The 23,509-nt window shown below is 41.1% G+C and overlaps 1 protein-coding gene across 1 annotated transcript in view; it reads right to left on the reverse strand.

The window, feature by feature from the left end:
- Window positions 1–860: 860 nt before the first annotated feature.
- Window positions 861–23,509, reverse strand: part of LOC132403683 (rho guanine nucleotide exchange factor 4-like) — a 45,885-nt gene continuing 23,236 nt past the window's right edge. Inside the window, exons 5-9 of the mRNA XM_059987243.1 lie at window positions 19,949–20,181; window positions 14,279–14,405; window positions 4,844–4,975; window positions 3,128–3,404; window positions 861–1,241 (exon numbers count right to left, since the gene is read on the reverse strand). Of these exons, the coding sequence (XP_059843226.1) occupies window positions 1,120–1,241; window positions 3,128–3,404; window positions 4,844–4,975; window positions 14,279–14,405; window positions 19,949–20,181 (891 nt within the window). The 3' untranslated portion in view covers window positions 861–1,119. The remainder of the gene's footprint in view (window positions 1,242–3,127; window positions 3,405–4,843; window positions 4,976–14,278; window positions 14,406–19,948; window positions 20,182–23,509) is intronic.

The raw sequence follows: 23,509 nt of genomic DNA on the forward strand, positions 1-23,509 counted from the left end.
ATCAACTTCTGCCTTAAATACACTTCATGATCAGGCCTGTGGCAACAAATTCCACATAATGATTTCATCTCTCTGAACAATATGCAATGCAAGCCTTTCACTGTAAATGTGACAATAATAAATCAATTTAGATTCCAATTCCAGATTTATTTCCCACTGCAAATCAATGAGTATTTCATATTTTGACCAATGACTGTCTCTGCAGTTTCAATATTTCTTTTTGCACGACGAGGATGTTGTTGGATGTTATCCATATGAAGATGAATGCAGGTTGTTGCAGCTTATTCATTATTCTGCATCATTTTTGACAATAGCAATAAACCACATGAGATTGTTTCATATTTGGGAAGTCAGCTGTGAGGGAGAAAGGTTGTTAATCCTTATGCTTGTTACAGTTGAAGACTTTGAGATGGAGAAATGCTGATGAAGTGAACATTGGTGTGATCAAAAAAAAGGTGAGCAGCTCTACCCTGCCAAATTGATTGCACGTTAAATTCAATTGGATTTACAACGGACAGACAATCAATTGCGGGCAGTTCTGCATCACTGCAGTGTTTGAGTATTACAATGCTGACTTTCAGTCCAGATCCTTGTTTGCGTACAGTTGCGGGTTTGTACAAATGTGATCAATTGGAGGTTGACAAAGCGTTCTGCTTTTAAGTTAGGATTTTTAAATAGCTTAATTGTGTGTGATTAATTTAGCCTGTTCTCCCTAAATGATTGGCAAAGAGACATTGAAATGGTACTTCAAATTCACTGTGTGATGAAATAATACATAGGAATTAATAATATTAAGATAACAGCGTAATCTAAAGCACAAAAGAAAATAAACAACAAGGTGGGAGTCTTGGAATGACCTTGTTTATAGCAATTTTGTTGTTTCCTGATGATGACACTGTAAAATACAAACGATCGAGAGCCCAATAAAAATTTATATTCTCTAAAGAAATTTCCTTTGAACAGATGAATCTGCAACACTCAGCAGCGCAGTAGTTACAAAGCATGATCCCACTTCCTTCTGAGATTCCAGTTGTCAAGTGGAAGTGTGGTCTGTGCTGCAAGGTACATAAATTTCTGGCCGTGCAACTAATTCCCTCAATTAGCATGGTCATGTTTTCATCACAAGATTTTTGGATTGAACTTGTACCCTGATTTCCTGTGCTTGCGCTGAAATAAGAAAGCGAACTGTTCTTGCGGGCCAGTTGAAACGTTTGGTGATCTTAAGTCATAGAAGCTGTCCTCTGAAACAGAAGAAAATTGAATATTAGAGACTTCACATCAAGAAGAAGAATCAACTACTACCTTTGATAATCAGTTCCAGTGACCAATCATGATTTTAAGTTAATGATATCCACCTAAACTTTGCCAGACTTTGAAGGACTGTTAGGCCATAACTGTTTTGGGAAATGACATTTATCTTATGTTGGGAGCTACTTAGCTGTTTCTTAGTAACCGTTCTTTGTAATATTTCCCAGATATTTGCCATAGTAGCTGTAGGTTTAATTGTAGAATTACGTACTGTATAACAAATAATGAAAAAAAAGAAAATATATTAAAAATAATTTTAAAATTCTATATCAAATATATTTGCCATTAAATATTACTATTTTGGCCTGATAAATGTGGGGCCAATTCTCACATTTGCCTTTTGTTGCAGTATTATCTTTACAGTTTCATCAATTTCAACTCAATTCTTTAATGACACAGCCTCCAATGTGTCCAGTTTGACTCCCATAACAGAGCCAGCCTTTCTAATCAGTTTATTGAGCCTGTTGGCATCACCTGTGTTGATGACATTGCCTCAGCACACCACTGCATAGAAGATTGTACTGGTGAGAACAGACTGGTAAAGCATGTGAAGGAGAGGCCTGCATACTCCAAAGGACCTCAGTCTCCTCAGGATGTCAAGGCAACTCTGGCCCTTCTTGTATACAGCCTCTGTGTTGGTTGCCTGCTCAGATCTGTCATCCAGTTGTATTACTAGTTGAGCTGGAACTTTTTGAAATGTGCATAAAACATTGCGTTATTGTTACAAGTAGTACTTTGGTCCTTTTTAATTAATGCACTAATAAGAAGTTGGTGTCAATGCACCAACCATGAGTAACTTGATATTAAAGACCTGACAATGACTTAAAAGATATACAAGATCATTTTCTGATTACCTTGGGGTACAATGCTGAATTTGCTTAGTAAATGTAATTAAACTATATTCTATATGTCTTTGTCCTGCTGCCAATAAATTGCAATAAGTTGCCATATCCAAATGGAACACTTGGGAGTAACTCTTCAAAAGCACTGTCCATTCCAGCATAATTTCTGTCACCATCGGCTGAATGCACATAAAACCTGCAATATTTGAATTGTTCTTCTATTCAATGTAAATAACATATCTATGATTTCTATTTTTTTTTTATGGGCTGCTTTAAAATGCTGTCTGAAAAGAAGTCCAACCTTAAGTTGCTAACTTTTGGAAGTTTCTGCTAATTTTATTTGCAAGCATGTCTTTGAGGAGGCTCCAAAGTTTAAAATGTAATTTATTGGCAGTAGAACAAAAACATTTGAAAGATGTTTTAATTGCTAAGGAATTCATGACTGATAAAACCCCAACAGCAATAAATGGCAATCATGTTGAAGTTACATTTTCATCTCGTTTTCAGAATGTATCCTGAGTCTGTCTGAGCACTCACAATGTCTACTGATCAATTCAGCTCATTCGTAGGCTTCCTTGATCAGCAGAGGCAGAAAGAAATAAGTGCTCGCAGAAGGTTTTGTTGAAGAAATAAGTAAGGTGGAGTCCAAACTGGTCAGCCATTTCTATTATTTTTAATTGTGCCTCATGGAGACTGATAGTTTTGAAAAGTGAAGATACCCCATTTTGCTGAAAACTGAAGAATCAACTTAAACAAAACTCAAGCTTTAAAGTAAAACAGTCAAGGGATAAGCAGCACATAACAATCATCTTCAAGTGTGCCTACTTATCTGCAGCATGACTGAACATTTGGATAAATAATCTTACTGAGTTCTTCATTTGTGTTTTAACCCATAGTATATACAGTACAATAGGTCATTTTTAATTAACTATAGAAAGGCTAATAAATATTTCAAACAAGGGACGTTGATTTCTCACCCAGTCCTAGATCAACATCCGTCCTTTTATCTGGTACTTTATTGCCTGAAGCAATATTTCTCTCCTTCTCAAAGGCATGCAGCCATAACTGTTTGTCTGCGAGACTTTTTGCAAACATGAGTCTACACCGCTCTTCAAAAAACTTGCTTCTGAGCTTGAAAGCATATTTAACTTTGCAGTCAAATTCCATGTCATTTCCATCACCCACTTCAGTCACCAGGCAGGTTTCTAAGAAAATTCTTTCTTTGTAGTAAAGTACGTTACGGCGTATCAGATCCTGTGAAATATACCAAAGCACATCTGTTAATCATACTGCCAGCTTTTTGTATTTTCAATTTATTAATCACCACCTAATATATCAACAATTGAACAGTTTTAAATGGTGCTCATGTATGTTAAAGATGAACTCTAGATCTCTCTGTCTACCTCATTTATTAGCTTAATAGCTCTGCCCAGAGCTTAAGATGGAGTACAGAGTACAGGCAATATTTTACCCCATAAATGTCTGACATGGTGGAAAGTTTTACATGTAGTACATATCGCCATAAAGTGAGAGGAACATGAGCAATTATACAGAAAAGTTCAAAGTTCGAAGTAAAATTTATTATCAGTGTACGTACATGTCACCCATACACAACCCTGAGATTCATTTTCTGCAGGCATACTTAGCAAATCTATAGAACATTAGTTGTAAACTAGATCTGTAAATAGTAAACATCAAGAATTGTAAACTGTAAACAAACTGTGCAAATATGGATAATAAATACAAAGCACTAAATAGCAAGCATGAAATAACAAGATAAAAGAGTCCTTAATTGAGTGTAGCTATTCCCTTTTGTTAAAGAGCCTGATGGTTGAGGAGTAGCAACTGTTCTTGAACCTGGTAATGTGAGTCTTGAGACACCTGTACCTTCTACTTGATGCCCTACCAATACACTACTACTCTGTAAATTCAACCTACCATCTTAGACATTTTTGTGACCTTATGCAGTGCGAAGGATAACGTGCGGACTAGTTAATGAGAGAATGGTAGGAGGTGAAGTAAATGGCTTGCAACAGATGGTGAAATTCAGATATCACAGAGGGGAAGGTGGTTGGCCAGGAGGCAGTGGGAACAAGTTGTAGACTCTGGTACCCAGTTGGATGTGATAAATACAGAGAGCATGTATAGAAGAAGAATTAAGTCCATCAGCCAGTAGCATTAGTTTCTGGAATGGAGTAGTCAAAAAAGCATTAAGGGAATCAGGGAAAGAAGAAAAATGTTGGAGGCCCCAACCATGGACATGGTAATGTAAGTCCTGAGGCAACATAGTTGTTCTCACAACGCTTTACAGTACAGGTGTCCTGGGTTCAATTTCTGCTGCTGCCTGATGGCTTTCCTCCCACAGTCCACAAAACATTCCTGTTGGTAGGTTAATTGATCGTTATAAATTGTCCTGTGATTAGGCTAGGGTTAACTTGGAGGTTGCTAGGCTACAAGGCTCGAAGGTCCTGTTCTGTGCTGTATCGCAATAAACATTTAAAAAACTTAAAATAAAACCTCGTTGGGAGAATATTCAACATTAGCATTTAGATTAACGGTGAAGACAATGTTTCAATGAGAAAACAAGTAAATAAAAGTAAGAAAACAAAATATATTGGTAGCACAGATGGCAAGACAGTGTTTAAACTAGCTATTCAAGATGTTGAAGTTTTAATTCTTAACTGGGACTTTACCTTTTTGCATAAAATCATCTGATGGTCAAATAGGTAAGCCATATAGTTCTTTGCCCTGGCACCTGGTTCACTAACCACAACTAGATCACCACGATGAATCAATTCTGTGCTTCGGAGTTTAAGGTCCTCACCCTGAGAATATAAACATTCCATTAGCTACAGCTCTATTATTATTTTTTTTGCACTTGTTCAGCTATTTGGCCTAAGATATGGAATGAAAGGTGAGCACAGATCTTTGGGAATTGTGAAATTCCTTACTAAGTGCTGAGTGGGGCTGAATGTTTACTGCCTTCACAATTTCTTATGCCTTAATTTGAATAGTGTGATTATTTCCAATGGATTAACTCCTGAAATGTAGAATGGGACGGTAGACCTTCACTGTTGTAATAATGAAAGGAGCTCTGTTGATTCCTCCCCAAGGGGATCAGTGGTACTGAATAGTGACAGACAAGTCCTAACAAGATTTGACCCTTTGGTGTCCACTTAATATTAAGATAACAGTAATTTCTAAAACAAAATCTCACACTAAAAATAACAGATGGCTTAGATAAGGTATATTAACAGAATCTTCTACCAATGATAGGGGCATCAAAAATAAGAGGGTGCTAGTTCAAAGTGTGAGGAGTGAGTTTTAGCGAGGGCTTGAGGGGAAAGTCATTCCCACCATCATTGGTTCCTGGAACACAGTGGTATCAAATGTACTTCAACAGCTACAGTAATGAAAGATACAGAGCTAATGCAGTCAGAGGCGATTTGTGTAGTTGGCCAAAAAGTTGTGCCCTAGGCTCTGTTTCTGTGCTGTAAGACTCCATGACTCCGACTAATTTTACATCAGCCTTTTTATTATGTTCAACAACACTTCTTGCCACAGAAATTATGGTGTGCTATTTGCAACATACATTTGTGTTTTCTGTGAGGAATGAAAACGAAGAATTTTCTGCTGGAAGAGGCGGCATGGAATTATCTGTGCTGAATGTGTCAGCAATGGCAAATAATTACTTTTATCATCAAGATGACAAGTTATATGACAGAAAATATTCTACTGATTCACGATCTGTAATATAGTGATATAAACTGCAGGAAGCTTTTGGCAAGCAGTTTAATACCAATTATAGTTTTGTTGAACAATAAATTAGGAAATATTAAAATGTAGACTTGCACTTGGCACTCACTTATTTCATTCTCATCACCTTCCATTATCACAGATTCTTAGCAGTACAGCAGGGAACGAAGCCCTTCAGCACATCTTTTCCAGGCTGATTTTTGTACTTGTCTATATTTGTCTCATTTATTTCGATGATTTGGTAAATCATATGATTAACTTGGATGCTTCCTAAATGTTGTAAGAGTATCTGCGTTCATCAACTCCTTAGGCAATAAGTTCCAAATTCCAGCCTCTCCCTATGTGAAAATTCTCCCTGTCAGATCCCCCGTAAAGCTCTTTCCTCTCACCTTATAATATGCCTACAACACACTCAAAATGCTGGTGGAATACAGCATGCCAGGCAGCATCTGTAAGGAGAAGCACTGTCGACATTTTGGGCCGAGACGTTGACAGTGCTTCTCCTTACAGGTGCTGCCTGGCCTGCTGTGTTCCACCAGCATTTTGTGTGTGTTTGAATTTCCAGCATCTGCAGATTTCCTCGTGTTTGTTCTTATAATATGCCTCCTGTTTTAGATATCTCCATCGAGAGAAAGAATTTCGAGAGAAAGTCTAACCTATCTCTTCCCTTCATAATTTTGTACACCACTCTTGGGATCTTTCCTCAGCTTCTTGGTGACCACATCTTGATGCTCAAGGAACCAAGGCTCAAATTTGGTGGCCTGGGTCCTGAGCTTCAAATACTGTGATTCTGAGTTTTACCCGGACACTGAGTTTCAGGAGACGGCCACATCCATTAGAGTAACTACTTCAAACTCGGTCTGTTGCCAGGGGTGAGATAGCGAGTGAGGCAGGTAGGGGGATCCAAGTGGTAGGGCTGGAGGTGCCTCAGCCTATTTTCCCAATTGGTCTGAAATTCCTTCAGAGTTCGAGAGTGGGAATTGTAGGAAGCATGAGAAACTGAACTGTGGCCACACAGTTCAGGGAGCCACTCAAGAGGAGGGAGAGGAGAAATGTAGTTGTAACTGAGGATAGTATAGACAGGGGAATAGACACAATTCTCTGTCACAATGATTCAGAATCCTAAAGGCTGTATTGTGTGCTTAGTGCCTGGGTTTGGGACATTTCATCTGAACTGCAGAGGAATTTGGAGCGGGAGGAGAAAGGTCCAGACCTCATGATCCAACAACATAGGAGAACAAGGAAATGGTTCTGCTGAGAGAATTTGAGCAGCTAGAGACCAAAAAGATTATAATTTTCAAATTTTTTTTGGAGTCATGTGCAAGTTGCACAGGGTTAATAAGATCATATGTGTGGTTCAAAGATTAATGTGGGAGAAGTGGGTTTGAATTCATAGCACATTGGCGCTAGTATTGGGGAAGGAGGGAGCTATTCCCATGGAAAGGGCTCCACCTGAGTCATGTTTGGAATAAGGTCCTAGCGAATCACTTAACTAAGGGGGTGGGTAAGATGTTAAACTAAATAACATTTTTTCTCCATTTAGAAAATAGTCTACACTTTTATTTCTTCTTCCAAAGAGCATGACCATACAGTTCCTGACGCTGTATTCCATCTGCCACTTCTTTGCCTATTCTCATAATCTGTCTAAGTCCTTCTGTCTAAGTACCCCACTGTTTCCTCAACACTACCTTCCCTTCCACCTACATTTGTATCATCTGCAATTCCAACAGATCTACCAGGCAAGATTTTCCCTCAAGAAATCCATGTTGACCTCGGCTTATTTTATCATGTGTCTCCACATGCAAGCAGATTGGAAAAATCAGGCTGGATCCCATGAGAAGGAATTTGTATAATGCTGATGAGATAACTTTTTAGAGCAGCTCAGTTCTTGATTGGGTGTTGTGTAATGAAGCAGATTTGGTTATGGAGCTTAATGTAAAGGGACCCTAAAGAGGCATAACATGATAAGAGTTCACCCCGAAGCTTAAAAAGGGGAAGCTAAAGTCAGATGCATCAGTATCACAGCTGAGACATGGTAGCTCTAGAGGCACAAGAGAGGAGCTGGCCAAAGTTGGAATGGGACCTTAGCAGGAATGCTGGCAGTACGGCAATGACTGGAGCTTCTGGGAGCAATTTGGAAGACAGAGGATCAGGTCATCCTAGGGAAGAAGAAACATTCTGAAGAGAGGATGAAGCAACCATGGCTGACAATAAAAGCCAAAGAAAGCATAAAAGCAAAAGAGAGGGCATATAACAAAACTTAGTGGGAAGCTAAAGGATTGGCATGCTTTTGAAAAGCAATAGAACACAACTGAAAAATGAAATCCAATCTCAGAAGGATTATACAGGACAATAGCTGAGACGAACTGAGAGCACCTTAAGCAAAGAGGTTCAACGTTTCACTGCTGAATCCTGGTGAGGTACTGCAAAGATGATCAAACGTGGGTACTTGGAAAGATTAAGGACAGAACTGGACAGAGTGGACATTGCATCTGATGTTGTCTGGAGACAGCACATTGATCAGCTGAGGAGAGCAGGGTCAGTTGTTAGAGAAGTAAGGTATCCAGATCTGTCAGATCCACTTCCATCAGTCCCAGAGTCAAATCCTCCAACCACCAAGAAGAAGGTGCCAGAGCCTGAGATTGTTTCACAGGCACAGGTTTCACCTGCCAGGTAAAGTGGCCCCTACTTGTCAGGAAAGACATTATCCCACAAGAAGAAATGGAGTTGAGAGATAATAAATCAACCTTGGTGGAACAGACTCAATGGGCTGAATGGCCTAATTCTGTTTCCTGTGTTATGCCTGCAGCCCCTTCTTTGTGAGAATCACAAGATCACTGTTGGGTTGGGTCAGGGGACCCAGGAAATGAGAGAGAGAGACGTGCGGAATGTCTCGTTCCCCCGGCGATATAAAGCTACGGGACATGGCCATTGTCTCCAGAAGGCGAATTTGTGGATTGGAGACTGTACTACGTGGATGCCCTCAGGCAAAGTGGGCTGGTTGAGGGAGGGATTGCATCACCCCCAACCTAATTGACATCTGCGACCCTGCGAGTCAGGATAAAAGAGGGTCTGTGGGAACAGCCCCTCAGACGCACCAGAAGAAACGCTAGCACTCTCGTGATAGCGGGAAGCCAGCTGAAGGAGGCCACATGCGTTCAGTTCCGTTGCCTGGGACTGGTGGCTTGTAACACGGAAAACGGCTTTTAGCTAGCAACGAGGAAACCAACTCCCCGATTCAAAGGATTGGCATCATAAAAGACCTGGGCAAGTTTAAACTGTCTCTCTCTTAAACCCAAAATGCTGCAGCTTGAACAAACTAACAGTGACTTTTATATTTCCATCGGACAATACATTATCCCCTAGACAACGATAGAGCTATTTCTTATTGGTTATTATGATACCCGCACTTTTAGATTTAGTATTGACAACGTATATTATCTGTATGTTTGCATTAATCTTATTTTTGTGCCCCTTTATCAATAAATACTTTTAAAAATAGTACCATCAGACTTCAACGGACCTCTCTATCTTTGCTGGTAAGTGACCCAGTTACGGGGTTTCATAACACCTGTCTTATGGTCCTCTGCACCAGGGAAAATAAACCCAACCTATCCAGTCCCTCCTTATATCTGAAATGCTCCAATCCAGGCAATATCCTCGCAAATTTCCTCTGCACCTTCTCATGTCCTCCCACAGAACTTCACACAGTACTCCTGTGACATAACCAATGCTTTAAAAATACTTAGCTTGACACTGCTGCTCTTGTATTCTGTACAAGATGGGATGGAAGTGAGTGTCCCATACATCTTTTTCACCACTCACCCTGCCACTGGCAGGGTTCTATGAATCTGTACCTCACTACCCCAATGTTCTTCAGCACTCCCCAGTATCCTTCCATTGATAACGTGTAGGGCTACTTTTATTTCATCTTCCAAAATGCATCACTTCATACTTGTCACCATCAAATGCCATTGCCATTGTTCAGCCCGGCTTCCCAGCTGTTCAGCATAATACTGAAGCCTGACAATCCGACTTGGTAACTACACCATCACAAACTTTGGTGTCATTTTCATACTTCCTACATGAACATACTGTACAGGCGATGCATGTATACCACAAACATCAAGGGTCAAAAGACTGACCTTTGTGGTACACCACTGGCCACAAACTCCAGTCAGGAAACCAGCCCACCCTGTGCCTCCTATTAGCAAGGCAGTTTTGGATCCAGCTTGCCAGTTTACGTTGGATCCCAGGCGCTTCCTCCTTTTGGAATAGCCTACCACGCTGAGACTTGCCTACAGTCCTGCTCAGACCCATGCAGACAACTCCTACCACTTCGTACTTAACAGTTGCCTCTTCAATAAATTCTAATTAGTGAGACAGAACTTCCCATGAATTAAACCATTTTAATCAATACCTAAGCAGAGATTAATCCTGTCTCTTGGAATTATTTGCAATAATTTCCTACCACTGATAAAAAAACTCACTGGTCTGTAGTTATCTGGCTGATCTTTACCTGCCACTCTGAACAAGGAACTGCATTTGCTGTCTTCCAGTCTTCTGGTAACTCACTTGTACTGGCAAGGATGTAATAATTTCCTGGTGATCTTTTTGCTTGCCGTCCGTTGCTGTATGGGCATATTTCTTCAGGCCCTAGGGACTTATTCACCTTTACTTGCTCCAAGGCATCTAACATCTCTTCCTTCTTAATACAAACATGCTATCACTGTCCCTCCCCCTGCCCTCTCAATCTGCCGTGATCTTCTCCTTAGTGCTGCACATAAGAATTATTTATTTTAAGATCTCACACATCTCTGATTGCTCTGTGAACAGGTTGCGCTTTGGTCTCTATGGAGACCTACTTTTCTCCCTGTACAGAGATGTATAATCATTTATAAGGCAAAGACACTGGTCAGAATCAGGTTTACTATCACTAGCAAATGTCGTGGTAGCAGTACAATGCAGTACATAATAATATAGAAAAAAAGAATAAGTAAATAATTACAGGAAATATATATATAATAATTAAATTAAAAATAGTGTAAAACAGAAATAATAAAAGTGAGGTAGTTTTCACAGGTCTAATATCCATTAAGGAATTGGATGGCAGAGGGGAAGAAGCTGTTCCTGAACCACTGAGTGTGTGCCTTCAGGCTTCTGTACCTCCTACCTGATAGTAGTAATGAGAAGAGGGCATGCCCTGGGTGATGGAGGTCCTTAATAATGGACACCGCCTCTTTGAGGCACTGCTCCTTGAAGATGTCTTGCATACTATGGAAGCTGGTACCCGAGATGGAGCTGACTAATTTAATAACTTTCTGTAGCTTATTTTTATCCTGTGCAATAGCATGTCACCTCCATACCAGACAGCGATGCATCCAGTCAGAATATTCTCACGATACATCTGTAACTGTTTTCCGGTGTTTTAAGTGACAAACCAAATTTCTTCAAACTCCTACTGAAATATAACTACTGTCTTGCCTTCTTGATAGCTGCATTGATGTGTTGGCTTAGATCCTCAGAGGTCTTGACACCCAGGAACACTCACTCTCTCCGCTTCTAATCCCTCTGTGAGGATTGGTTCATGTTCCCTTTCGTACCCTTTCTGAAGTCCATAATCAGCTCTTTGGCGTTACTGACATTGAGTGCAAGGTTGTTGTTGCTACACCACTCAACTGAGGAGGGGCTATTAAATACTGGTCAGCTTATGAAGCCTACAACCCTTAAAAGAATATACAATCTATACCTATTTCACCTACTTTTCAATAACTTATCTGTTGTAATTTCTTTCAAAAGATAATCATAATCAATCACCATGTGAATAAGTCTTTCAGCCCACAGTCTTCATGCCAAACATCAAGCACATATTTATGCTCATTCTCTTTTGTAGCAACTGAATCATAGCCTTTATGCCTTCGCAGTACAATTGTTCATCTAAATACTTCTGAAATTTCGTGAGAGTGCCTGTCATTCTCATGCCCTCAGGGAGTTCACTAGATTTCAACCATCTTCTGGTGAAATATTTCTTGCTCTCATCTCCTCTAAATCTCCTTATCTTAAATCTATGCCTTCTGGTTCTGGATGTCTTTACTAAAGCCCTATCTATCTCTACCTTTCAGAATTTTGTATACATTAATCAAGCCTTTTCCCCTTAAAGAAAATCAAAGCTAGCCAAACCCAATTCTCCTCATAGCTAACATGCTTCATCTTAGACAACATCCAAGAAATTATATTTCTATAGTGTAACAAAGCTGCATACAAAACTTCAGTTGTGGTCTATCTGCCAATTAGTTAACCCACCCACCCTGGACATTTGCTTCTCCCTCACTCCATCAGGCAGAAGATATATAAGCCCAAAAGCACATACCACTATCCATGCCAGTCCTCATCAGGAAATCAGAGGTGGAGAGGATCAGTAGCTTTACATTCCTTGGTGCTATCATTTCAGAGGACTTGGCCAGGGCCCAGCCCAGAAATGTATTCACAACGAAAGCACAGCCCCACCTCTACTTGTGAGGATTTGGCATGACATCTAAAACTTCTACAGATGTGTGCTGGAGAGTATATTGACTGGCTGCGTCACAGCCTGGTATGGAAACACCAACAGAAAATCCTACAAAAAGTAGTGGACTTGGCTCAGTCTATCAGGGGTAAAGCTGTCCCTACCATTGAGCACATCTACACGGAGCATTGCTGCAGGAAAGCATCATCTATCATCAGAGACCCCCACCAACCAGGTCATGCTCTCTCCTCACTCCTCCTGTCAGAAAGAAGTAACAGGAGCCTCAGGATACACAGCACCAAGTTTCAGGAACAGTTATTACTCAATCATCAGGCAGCTGAACCAGAGGGGATAACTACACTCAACTTTATTTGCCCCATCACTGAACTGCTTCCACAGCCTAGGGACACACTTTCAAGAATTCTTCATCGCAATTTCTCACTCCTTCTTTCTTTCTTTGTGTACTTTCAGAGTTTGTTCTCTTTTGCACATTGGTATTCTTCCCTGTCGGTGCTGTCTTTCATTGATTCTGTTATGGTTAATGGATTTATTGAGTATGCCCATTAGAAAATGAAACTCAAGTTTGTATATGCTGACATACATGTACTTTGATAATAAATTTGCTTTAATTTATTAAAATTAAATGCAGGGCTTCTACCCTGCAGTTATAAGTCTACACAATGGTTCCTTCCCTGTCTACCTCATGATTGAGTTTACACTGTATTGTTTACCTGCACTGCACTTACACTGCAGCTGTGTTTATCTGCATTGTTTTTGTTTTACTTTGCTTTAACTCAATGCACATTGTATTGATCTGATCAGTATGGACAGTAGACAATACAAACTTTTCACTGTATCTCAGTAAAAATAATAATATCAATTCCAATTATTATATTTTATGGCTAATGAAGTGAGTAACCCTTATCCTTTCTTAACCACCAATGCCAGATCCTTGGCTATGCACACCAAAGTCCTCTATTTCTCATTAATTCATGGGGCCTTAACATTCTTTGTGTATATTCTAATCTTTCTAGTCCTCAAAAATGAATCATCACACAAATTTCAGGATTAAATTCCACTTGCCATTTAAAATAACATTGGTTAAGTTCTGACAGAGTCTCTGATGTTGGCTGACTTGATGAGTGTTTTCCAATTTTCTTTTTCTTTTTAGACTTCTATTATCTGGGCCGCTTTTGAGAGTGGTGAATGTATGGAATTCGTTGCCAGAGGCGGCTGTGGAGGGCAAGTCATTGAGTATAATTAAAGCAGAGATTGATAGTTCTTTGATTAGTCAAGGCATGGAGGAATACCGGGAGAAAGCAGGAGATTTGGGCTGAGGGAGAAAATGGATCAGCCATGATGAAATTGTGGAGCAGACTCAAAAGGCCAAATGGCCTAATTCTGTTTTCTGTATGTTATAATCTTAAGGTCTTATTTGCAAAAATAAAGGGGCAAGACAGAGAGAGGGGAAAGAGAGAGAAAGAAGTGCAGAGGATTTGGCTGCAATGTTCTTCTCCCTCATCTCCACAGTAGCCTGTTGTATAGCTATTCTGTAGCCACCTTGGGGAGAGGTCTGATAAGGTGTGATGATCTCTCCTGTGATCATTGTCTCAGTAATGCAGCATTTACGAACTGCTCATTTAACTCCAATTGGCAGAAAAAATACCAGAAGCTTGTACTGCAAGCAGCAACCACTGTTCTTAATGGACTTAGCAGTTCTTTTAAGTTGCTACAGTGATATTTCAGTGTAACCAAATGTTTCATCCAGTGTCAATGCTTTAAAAAATATATAGGTTTTGTCTTAGCATATTGGGAAGGAGGCTAAAGAGAAGGCAAAGCACTTTTTCCCAATTCTCCCAATTTTTACCTTCCAATTTAAAACGGATTTCTGAAACTTTGTTAATTTATCTTCTTGGTCTTCTCCTTTCTCAGCATTAATCGCATCAAGAACTTCCCTCATGGCAACCACAGCTTCTTTCACATTTGAATAATCCCTCGGTAAATCAAGAGAAAAGCTTATAAATAAACTTTCTACAATCATAGCAAAATTACTTCAAGGTGGAAGGGGTAGATATCATCCCATCCACTCTAATTAATTGTTCACATGATCCATTTTGGTGGATCTGGAGTCATCTGTAGACTAGACTGGGTAAGGATAGTTGCTAAAGGACATGAAAATAGGTAATGATATCAATTTAGTAGTTTCTTGGTCACTATTTCTGCTATTTTTAATGCCACATTTTGATTCATATACTTCAGTGAAGGGAGCTTTTTTTTTGTAAGCTCAGGAAATTGAGGGCCTGATTTAACCCAGAGAACCGATTGTGCGTTTGCTCCTGAGAACGGGTGCCAGGACTGAGGTTAGCCATGATAATATTGAACAACAAGCTGAGCTGAGGGGCAAAGAGGCTCATTCCCATCATTCTTTTTTGCATTTTTAAGATATTTGGTTTTTTGAACTGACAACAGGATATTTGAACTGATGGTAGGATTTGAATTAAACTCCCTGGATCAGTGGCCCAGCCCTCATCATAATGGTGTGGTAAATTAGCAATCATTTTGTCATGTTTTTGTTTATTTCTCAGTAAACCTGTTAAGATTACTTTCTCCTTACTCAATAAAGAAAAAATGCAAGATCCACTTCTCCTTTACTTTTAGTTGACCAATGGGGATACATTTTCAGTAAAGCTAAAGGAAGAAAAATCAGGCTGGTTTCACAATGAATTGTCCAATGACTCTGGTGACTATTTACTCTTTGTAATTTCCCCCACCATCTAAAAGGTGAAAAGAGATATACACTTCTTTCCCTTTACTTTTCTCTAGAATTTTCACCAGTTCACTCACTGAAGCAAAACAGTGCAGAGATCTCTGGAAGTAAATTTAAAAAAAAATTGGTTTCAGCACTATGATGAACCATGGTACTGAAACTAATTTAAGATGTTAGTCGGGACACTTATGTGTAGAAATGAGATTAAATAAGCATTATGCTTTTGTGCACCATGTACCACAACTTTAATTGAAAAATCCAAATGCATGGGAAATTCAGGAGTAATGCACTTCCCAGAGTTGTTGATACACACAGAGACAGATCTCCATGAGTAATGAATGTGGAAGTGTGGACATTCTTGTTGATATCCAATGCAAATGCATTTTCCTGCTTGCATTTATTTCCCATGGAGACCATCACAGTGCTTGTAAGTGTTTGATGACCTACAGTTTATCAGTCTCAGAAGGTGAAGACCTATGGAGATTGATGCTGGCATTTTTGTAATGTATTTAAATCAGCTAACCCAGGGGATAATAACATCTTCCACCCCATCCACCCACCTGCAGCTCCTAATCCTCATCTGACTCCAAGATGGTGGCCAACCCAACCTCTAGTCTTCAACGAAGACCCTAACTGTGCATTAGTCAACCTATTCCTCACTGCCAATCAACTACTATAGACTCACCATTCACTTTCCCACTGTCTTCAGCTCCAGTAATGATAACTTCTGCAACTGCCAGGTGGTACCAGTTTTGATCCCACACCCAGTTCTGATCTCTGGTGTTTCTCTACCATCGCTGGGATTCCCTTCATGTTGATTGCACTCAAACATCCATCAATCTACCCCCATTTCCCTTGTCTGGCCTACATGGTTGGAGATCATATGGGACTGGCCCGTTTGGTGCCACCTGTGATGTGGGGCATTATGTCTTCTGAAATATGCAGTAAGCATACGGTGTGTTGGCCTTCATTAGTTGGGGCACTGAGTTCAAGAGCTGTGAGGTAATGTTGTAGCGTTATAAAACTTGGTGCATTGTGTTCAGTTATGTTGCCTCATAAAAGGCAAGCTTTAGAGAGTGTGCAGAGGAGAGTTACCAGGATGCTGCCTGGATTAGAGAGAATGTCTTATGAGGAGAGGTTGAAGGAGTTAGGGATTTTCTCTTTGAACTGAAGGGGGAAGAGAGGTAGCGGCAGAGATCTATAAGATGATAAGAGGCATAAAAAGAGTGATAGCCAGTGAATTATTTCCTAGGGTAGAAATGGCTTATACAAGATGGCATAATTTTAAGATGATTGGAGGAAAGTTTGGGGGAGTAGTTTTTTATATAGAGTGTGGTAAGTGCATGGGACACATTGCTAGGAGTGATGGTAGAGGCCTATAAATTAGGGAGATTGAGAGGGGGATTTTCATTCAGGTTTGCTAATGGATTATAAATGCCACTTGCAACAGTTTTTTTTTTGGAGCTTTGGCTCAAGTCAGGGGAATGACTAATTTGGGATTGGTTAGCAAGAACAAATTAAAGGAAGGCTGGAGCAAGTGCAGAGTGGACAGAGTTTGAGTGAAGATTTTGAGGCTTTAGCTCTGCAAGGCTTCACCAAAGAGAGGCTTCAGTCAGAAAAGGCAAAAAAGATTAGCTGTAGGTAGAGTTCCCCCCAACCCTTTCTTTATATTTGATCAGTTAGAATAGTAGAGGTGCCAGGCAGGTTAGCAAAACATTCCTCTAGCGGGATGAGGGAAGGCAGGGAGATCTCCAGTCTCCCCGACAACTACAACTGCAAGAAGAGCATCCAACTGCTGCTTCTAACAATCCACATTAAGGAACTGGAGCTGGAACTGGATGAACTCCAGATCATTCAGGAGGCTGAAGGGGTGATCGAGAGGTAGTTACACTCAGGAGACAGAGTGTCAGCCTGGAATGGGAAAGCGGTTAAGGAGCCAGTGCAATGTACCCCTGTGGCCATCCCCCTCAACGACAGGTATATCATTTTTAGATGCGGTTAAGGGAGGGGATGACGTAACAGAGGAAAGTCACAACAGTCGGGTCTCTGGCACTGAGTCTGGCTCTGTGACTCAGAAAGGAAGGTGGTGGGGGCGGGGGGAGAAGAGAGCTGTGGCTCAGGGGAACAGAAAGGAGGTTCTGTGTATGAGATCGAGATTCCCAGATGGTATGTTGTCTCCCACCTGCCAGGGTCTGGGACAACTGGGATCGAGACCTCAGCGTTCTTGCGCGAGGATGAACAGTCAGAGGTTGTGGTCCATGTAGGTATCAATGATATGAGTGGGAAGAGTGACAATGTTCTGTGTAGGGAGTTCAGGGAGTTAGGTGCTAAGTTAAAGGGCAGGACCTCCAGGGTTGTGATCTCAGGATTACTACCCATGTCATGAGCTAGTGAGGCCAGAACTTGGAAGATTATACAGTTTAGCATGTGGCAAAGGAATTGGTGTAGGAGGGATGGCAGAAGATTTTTGGATCATTGGGCTCTCTTCCAGGGAAGGGGATCCTGTGGAGAAGAAAATTTAGTACAGACAATTACACGGTTTTGCACTTTGGTAGGACCAACCAGTGTAGGTTTTATACAGTGAATAGTAGGGCACTGAGGAGTGTGGGAGAACAAAAGGATCTGGGAATTCAGGTCCATTATTCATTGAAAGTGATGTCACAGGTACATAGAGGCATAAAGAAAGCTTTTGGCATACTGGCCTTCACAAATGGGATGTTATATAATAAGATATTGGTGAGACCTAATTTGGAGTTTTGTGTGCAGTTTTGGTCACCGACCTAGAGGAAAGATGAAAACAAGGTTGAAAGGGTACTGAAATAATTTACAAGGGTCCAGAGGACCTGAGCTATAAGGAAGGATTGAATATGTTTGGACTGTATTCCTTGGAACGTAAAAGATCCAAGATGGTGGCACGGCGCAGCTTGCAGCGGCCACTCCGAAGCTGATTATCTGTTATTTGTGAAGTGGGGTGCAGTGCTCAATCATAATTAATTGAAAATGGACATGGGAACATGGAGGAACATCGGGAAATCTCCAGGAGGACCTTCTTCATTGCTGCTGCTGCTGTGAGGTCCGGGACTGCTGGGAAGAACAGGCCTCCAGTCCTTGGGGTCGCGTTGCTGATGGCCGTTGGCGGGACCGTCTTAATACGTTCAGCAGAGGATGGTGCTCAGAGAAGCTGTGCCGGAGGGGATGGTCGGCGGCTCAGAGGTTCGGCGGACTCAGGTCGCTTTCGGTGTGTGCTGCATCTGCAAGGCTGAGTCGGGCGGCACCTTGGAAGTCGATAGCGGGGGTATTCCCTTCTGCCGCCGGCGTGGGATGGCGAGTCTGTCGGGACCCTGGGGACTTGTGGAAACTGTGTGGTGATTTCTTTTGAACTTATAGCCCTTTAACATCTTTGGATTATTTTCACTGTGCCCATAGTCTTTTTTTTATCAATTATGCTATTGTTTGCACTGTTGTAACTATATGTTGTATCTATGTGGTTTTGTGCAGGTCTTGTAGCTTTAGTTTTTGGTCTTGTTTGTCTGGTGGATTTGGAGCTCCTTTCCGGGGAACGCGCTAGACGGCAGCGCGATATTAATACGCAACAGCCTCTCCGGACTCTGGATTGGGGATTGCCAAACGTTATGTGGATTTTCTGGTGTAGTCTGTTTTGTCATATGCTTTTGTGATATCATTCTGGGGGAACGTTATCTCATTTTTTAACTGCTTTGCATTTGTGGTTTCTAAATGACAATAAACTGAATCTGAATCTGATTTGGAGGAGATTTGATAGAGGATTATGAGGGGTATAGATAAAGCTAAATGCAAGCAGGCTTTTTCCACTGTGGTTGGGTGGGACAACAACCAGAGGTGAGCTGTTAAGTGTGAAAGATGAAAAGTTTAAGGAGAACATGAGGTGAAACTTCTTCACTCAGAGGTTTGTGAAAGTGTGGAATGAGTGCCAGCACCAGTGGTGCATGCAAGCTTGATTTCAACATTTAGGAGAAGTTTGGATAGGTACATGGATGGTAGGGGTATGGAGTGGGGGCATGATCCTGGTAGGGGTTGATGAGAGCAGGCAGTTTAAATGGTTTCAGCATGGATGAGATGGGCTGAAGGGCCTGTTTCTGTGTTGTACTTGTGTATGACTCTACAGCACAGGAACAGGCCATTCAGTCAACAATGGGGCACTGAACCAGCTCAAAAGCAAGTCAAAACACCCAAACACTGATCCCTCCTACTTAGAGCGTCCTTATCTCTCCATCTTCCTTACATTCATTGCCTATTTAAACGTCTCCTAAATGCCTCTAATGCATTTGCCTCCACCGACCTATCAGGCAACACATTCCAGGCATGATTCATGATTCCCTGCGTAAAATACTTATCCTTTGAACCTACACCCCTCTCACATTCGATGCATGCCCTCTGGTACTAAACATGGAAACAGATACCCTCTATACACTCTAGTTATGCCTCCTATAATTATGTAAAGCCCGATTAGATCTCCCCTTGGCCTTGGACACTCCAAAGAAAACAGCCCAAGATTACCTAGCCTCTTGTTATAGCATATGCCCTCTAAATCAGTCATCATCCTGGCAAACCTCTTCTGCACTTTCTCCAAAACCTCAGCTTCCTTTCTTCAGTGGGGCAACCAGAACTGTATGCAATATTCCAGATGAGGCCCAACCAGAGTTTTATAAAGTTGCAACCTCCTGAGTATGAACTTACTGTTGCATGGATTTTTCACAAATAAAGTCAGTAGGTAGCAGATTTAACTCTTACGGGTGAGAAGGTTGGGTGACTTTCAGCAGCTCCTTTAGCAATAATGGATATTTACAGATCTTCTGCACTGGCATAATCAGCAGACCATCAAGTGGCAGGTTGATCATCTGTTGATGCATTCGACAAACCTCAAAGAAGTGAGCATATTTCTCCACCATTGTGAGTTTAGTCCATTCCTCAAGTGCTTTCATGTGACTTGTGCAGTATGTCACATACATCATGAAGCCTTTCTTCTGCAAATAAGAGAGAGGAAAATGAGGAGGTGATACCATAGATGACACAGAGGCAGCCATAGTTGCTCAAAGTCTATCAGTCACCGAGCCATCACAGGATATTAAAACAACTGCCTGCCTTCCAGAGTGGTGCGGAATGCAAATCGTCACAATGAAAAATGTGGACTCCAGGCTAGACCACATTCGGAAGCAACAACCAGAAGCTTGGATTTTAAATGGAGTCTTTATCATGGGAATTGTCTCAGTTGAGTCATAAAGCTAAAGCACTGGGTAATACAACACAAACCCTTCAACAGAACCCCTATCCTTCCCATCACTTTCTATGCCGATGCCATTTATCATCATTTGATCCATAATCTATTGTTTTATTTGATTTAATTTATTGACATAGAGCATGGACAGGGCTCTTCTGTCCCTTCAAACCATGCCCCCATCCTAGCCTAATCATGGGACAATTTACGATGACCAAGTAATCCATAAGACACACCCAAAAGCTCCTTCCCCCTTCATTTCCACTCCCGATGAAAGGTTTTGGCCTGGAATGTCAACAGTTTACTCTTTTCCATAGATGCTGCCTGGCCTGTTGAGTTTCTCCAGCATTTTGTGTGTGTTGCCCCTGAGCTTTTAACCTGCATCAGACCACTGCTCCCCCAAACCAGCATAGGACCCGAGTGCTTCACCTCACCCCCAAAAAACAGCTATCTGAATCCCCTCCGGAATATTAACCCGTCAAATATGATGCTCTTGCTGAAGTAGCTAATCAACTGACTGCCAGACATCCTTTATCCCCACTTATCAAAGACTTACCTGGTCTTTTCCCCAACTACTTACCTTTAGCTCAACCTTGCCCACTCATGTCTCCCATGTGCCTTATCCTTCTGCTGGCTTCCAAGACATTCTCATATCTGATGACTGATGGCAGCAACTCTACTGATTCACAGCCCAGAGCTCCCTACCATCGCAAAAACTAGACCATATCCTAGGACTCAATTCACACACTTAGAGTCAGCGAGTCATTGAATACAACAGCACACAAGCAGGCCCTTTGGCCCATCTAGTCTGGGTCTCTGCCTAGTCTCACTGACCTGGACCTGGACCACAGCCCTCCCATCCATGCACCTATCCAAATTTCTCTTGAAGAAGGAAATCAGACCTGCATCCGTCACATCCACCGGCAGCTTGCTGCACACTTGCACCCCTCTCTCAAGTTCCCCTTAAACCAGTGGTTCCCAACCTTTTTTTGGCCATGCCCCACCTAATCACCTCTAAAATCCTGATGCCCCCTGTGGTGATATATAATTCTTATTACTCTAAAAGTGAACTCCTATTCACCTGGAGGAAGCCTAAAAGACCATTAACTTGGTTTAAAAAAGCTTCCAAAGAACATGGCATTCATGAAAGAGAAAAATAAAAGGACCAAAGGACTGTTAAAGTGCTGAGGAAGAAATTACTAAGAAATTGTAAAAAAAGAACATTAAGTGATATTAAAATAATAATAATAATAAATAAAACAATGCCAATTCATTACTACAGCATACAAAGACAGATACACTGTTTTAAAGAGATGACGCTATGTACACACCTTCACACCACCAAGAACCGAAAGCTACTGCAAAAAGCAGCATTGGCGCGACCTCGTACGAGTTTCTTACGCGTTTGGACTTGTTCATTCATTCCTTCCTACATCAGTCATTTCATTAATTTAATTATGAAAGCCATTTGATGGTTGTAATGATGGTGATACACTGTATATACAGTACATACGCAATTACACATGTACATACACACAAGTATTTTTATGTATGCATACTGTATATACACATATGTATTAACTCGCACACACACTCAGACTCACACAGACTTACTAGAAAAAATTCACTGTTAATAACTCATTCTCGAATTGCCCCCCTTAAAAATCAAATTACCCCCCTGTGGGGCATACGCCCCATGTTGGGAACCTCTGCCTTAAACAGTTCACCTTTCGCCCTTAAACCATGACCTCTGGTTATATCTCACCCAACCTCAGTGGAAAAAGCCTGCTTGCATTTACCTTATCTATGCCTTTCATAATTTTGTGTACCTCTATCAAATTTCCTCTCATTCTCCTATTTTTTAGGGAATAAAACATAGCCTCTTCAATCTTTCCCTATAACTTATGTCCTCAAATCCTGGCAACATCCTTGTAATTTTTCTCTGCTTTCTTTTAATCTTATTGAACACTTTCCTTCAAGCAAGTGACAAGAACAGCACATAATAGTCCAAATTAGGACTCACCAAAGTCTTATACAACTTCAATATAACTTGCCAGCTGTTGTACTTCTTTGATTTATAAAACCCAATGTGCCAAAAGCTCTTTTTGCAATGGTATTTACTAGTGACACCACTTCCAAGGAATTATGAATCCGTATTCCCAGATCCCTCTGTTCTACCACACTCCTCAGTGTCCTACCACTCACTGTGCAAGTCCTACCCTGGTTTGTCCTCCCATTGTATAACACCACAAATTTGCTTGCATTGAATTCCATTTGCCATTATTCAGCCCATTCTTCATCTGGTCCAGATCCCACTATACCCCCAATATTGATGTCACCTGCAAATTTGTTGATTTAGTTTACGTTATAGATGACAAACAACAATGAAACTGGCACCAATCACTGGAACGCACCATTAATCACAGGCCTCCTGTCAGAGAGACAGCCGTCTACTGCCGCTCTCTAGCTTCTCCTGTGAAGCCAATCTCCAATCCAATTTACCATCTCATCTTGAATACCAAGCAATAAACATTCTTGACCAGCCTCCCATGGGGCATTTTCTCAAAGGCCTTGCTAAAGTCGATGTGGATGACATCTACTGTCTTGCCTTCTTCAACTTTCCTGGTAACTTCATCAAAAAATCTCTAAGATTGGTTAGACATGACCTACAACACACAAAGAGTGAACCAAATTATGCTATCATTATTTATTATTTATTATTTATTTATTTTTCCATTTGCACTTTTTGTTGTTCAGTTGCTGACATGTGGTGACATGTACGTACTCTGATAATAAATTTTGCTTTGAACTTTGAAATATATTGGGCAGATGGGAACAGTGGGGGAGGGACTAGCAGATTAAGTAGGTGTATGCGGTTGATGGGCAGACGAAGTAGGTGGGACAGGGAAAATGAAAATGGGTGACTGGGGTGGAAGGGCTGTAAAGAATGGGATGTGTGAGAGGACACAAAGGTGGATTAGAAAGAGAAAGGACAGACAGGGAGCAAGTTACATAAAAGAGAAGATTTCAATGTTCATGTTATTGGGCTGGAGGCTAAGCAGGTGGAATATTAGGTA

This window comes from Hypanus sabinus, chromosome 2, assembly GCF_030144855.1.
Source record: "Hypanus sabinus isolate sHypSab1 chromosome 2, sHypSab1.hap1, whole genome shotgun sequence".
NCBI lineage: Eukaryota > Metazoa > Chordata > Chondrichthyes > Myliobatiformes > Dasyatidae > Hypanus > Hypanus sabinus.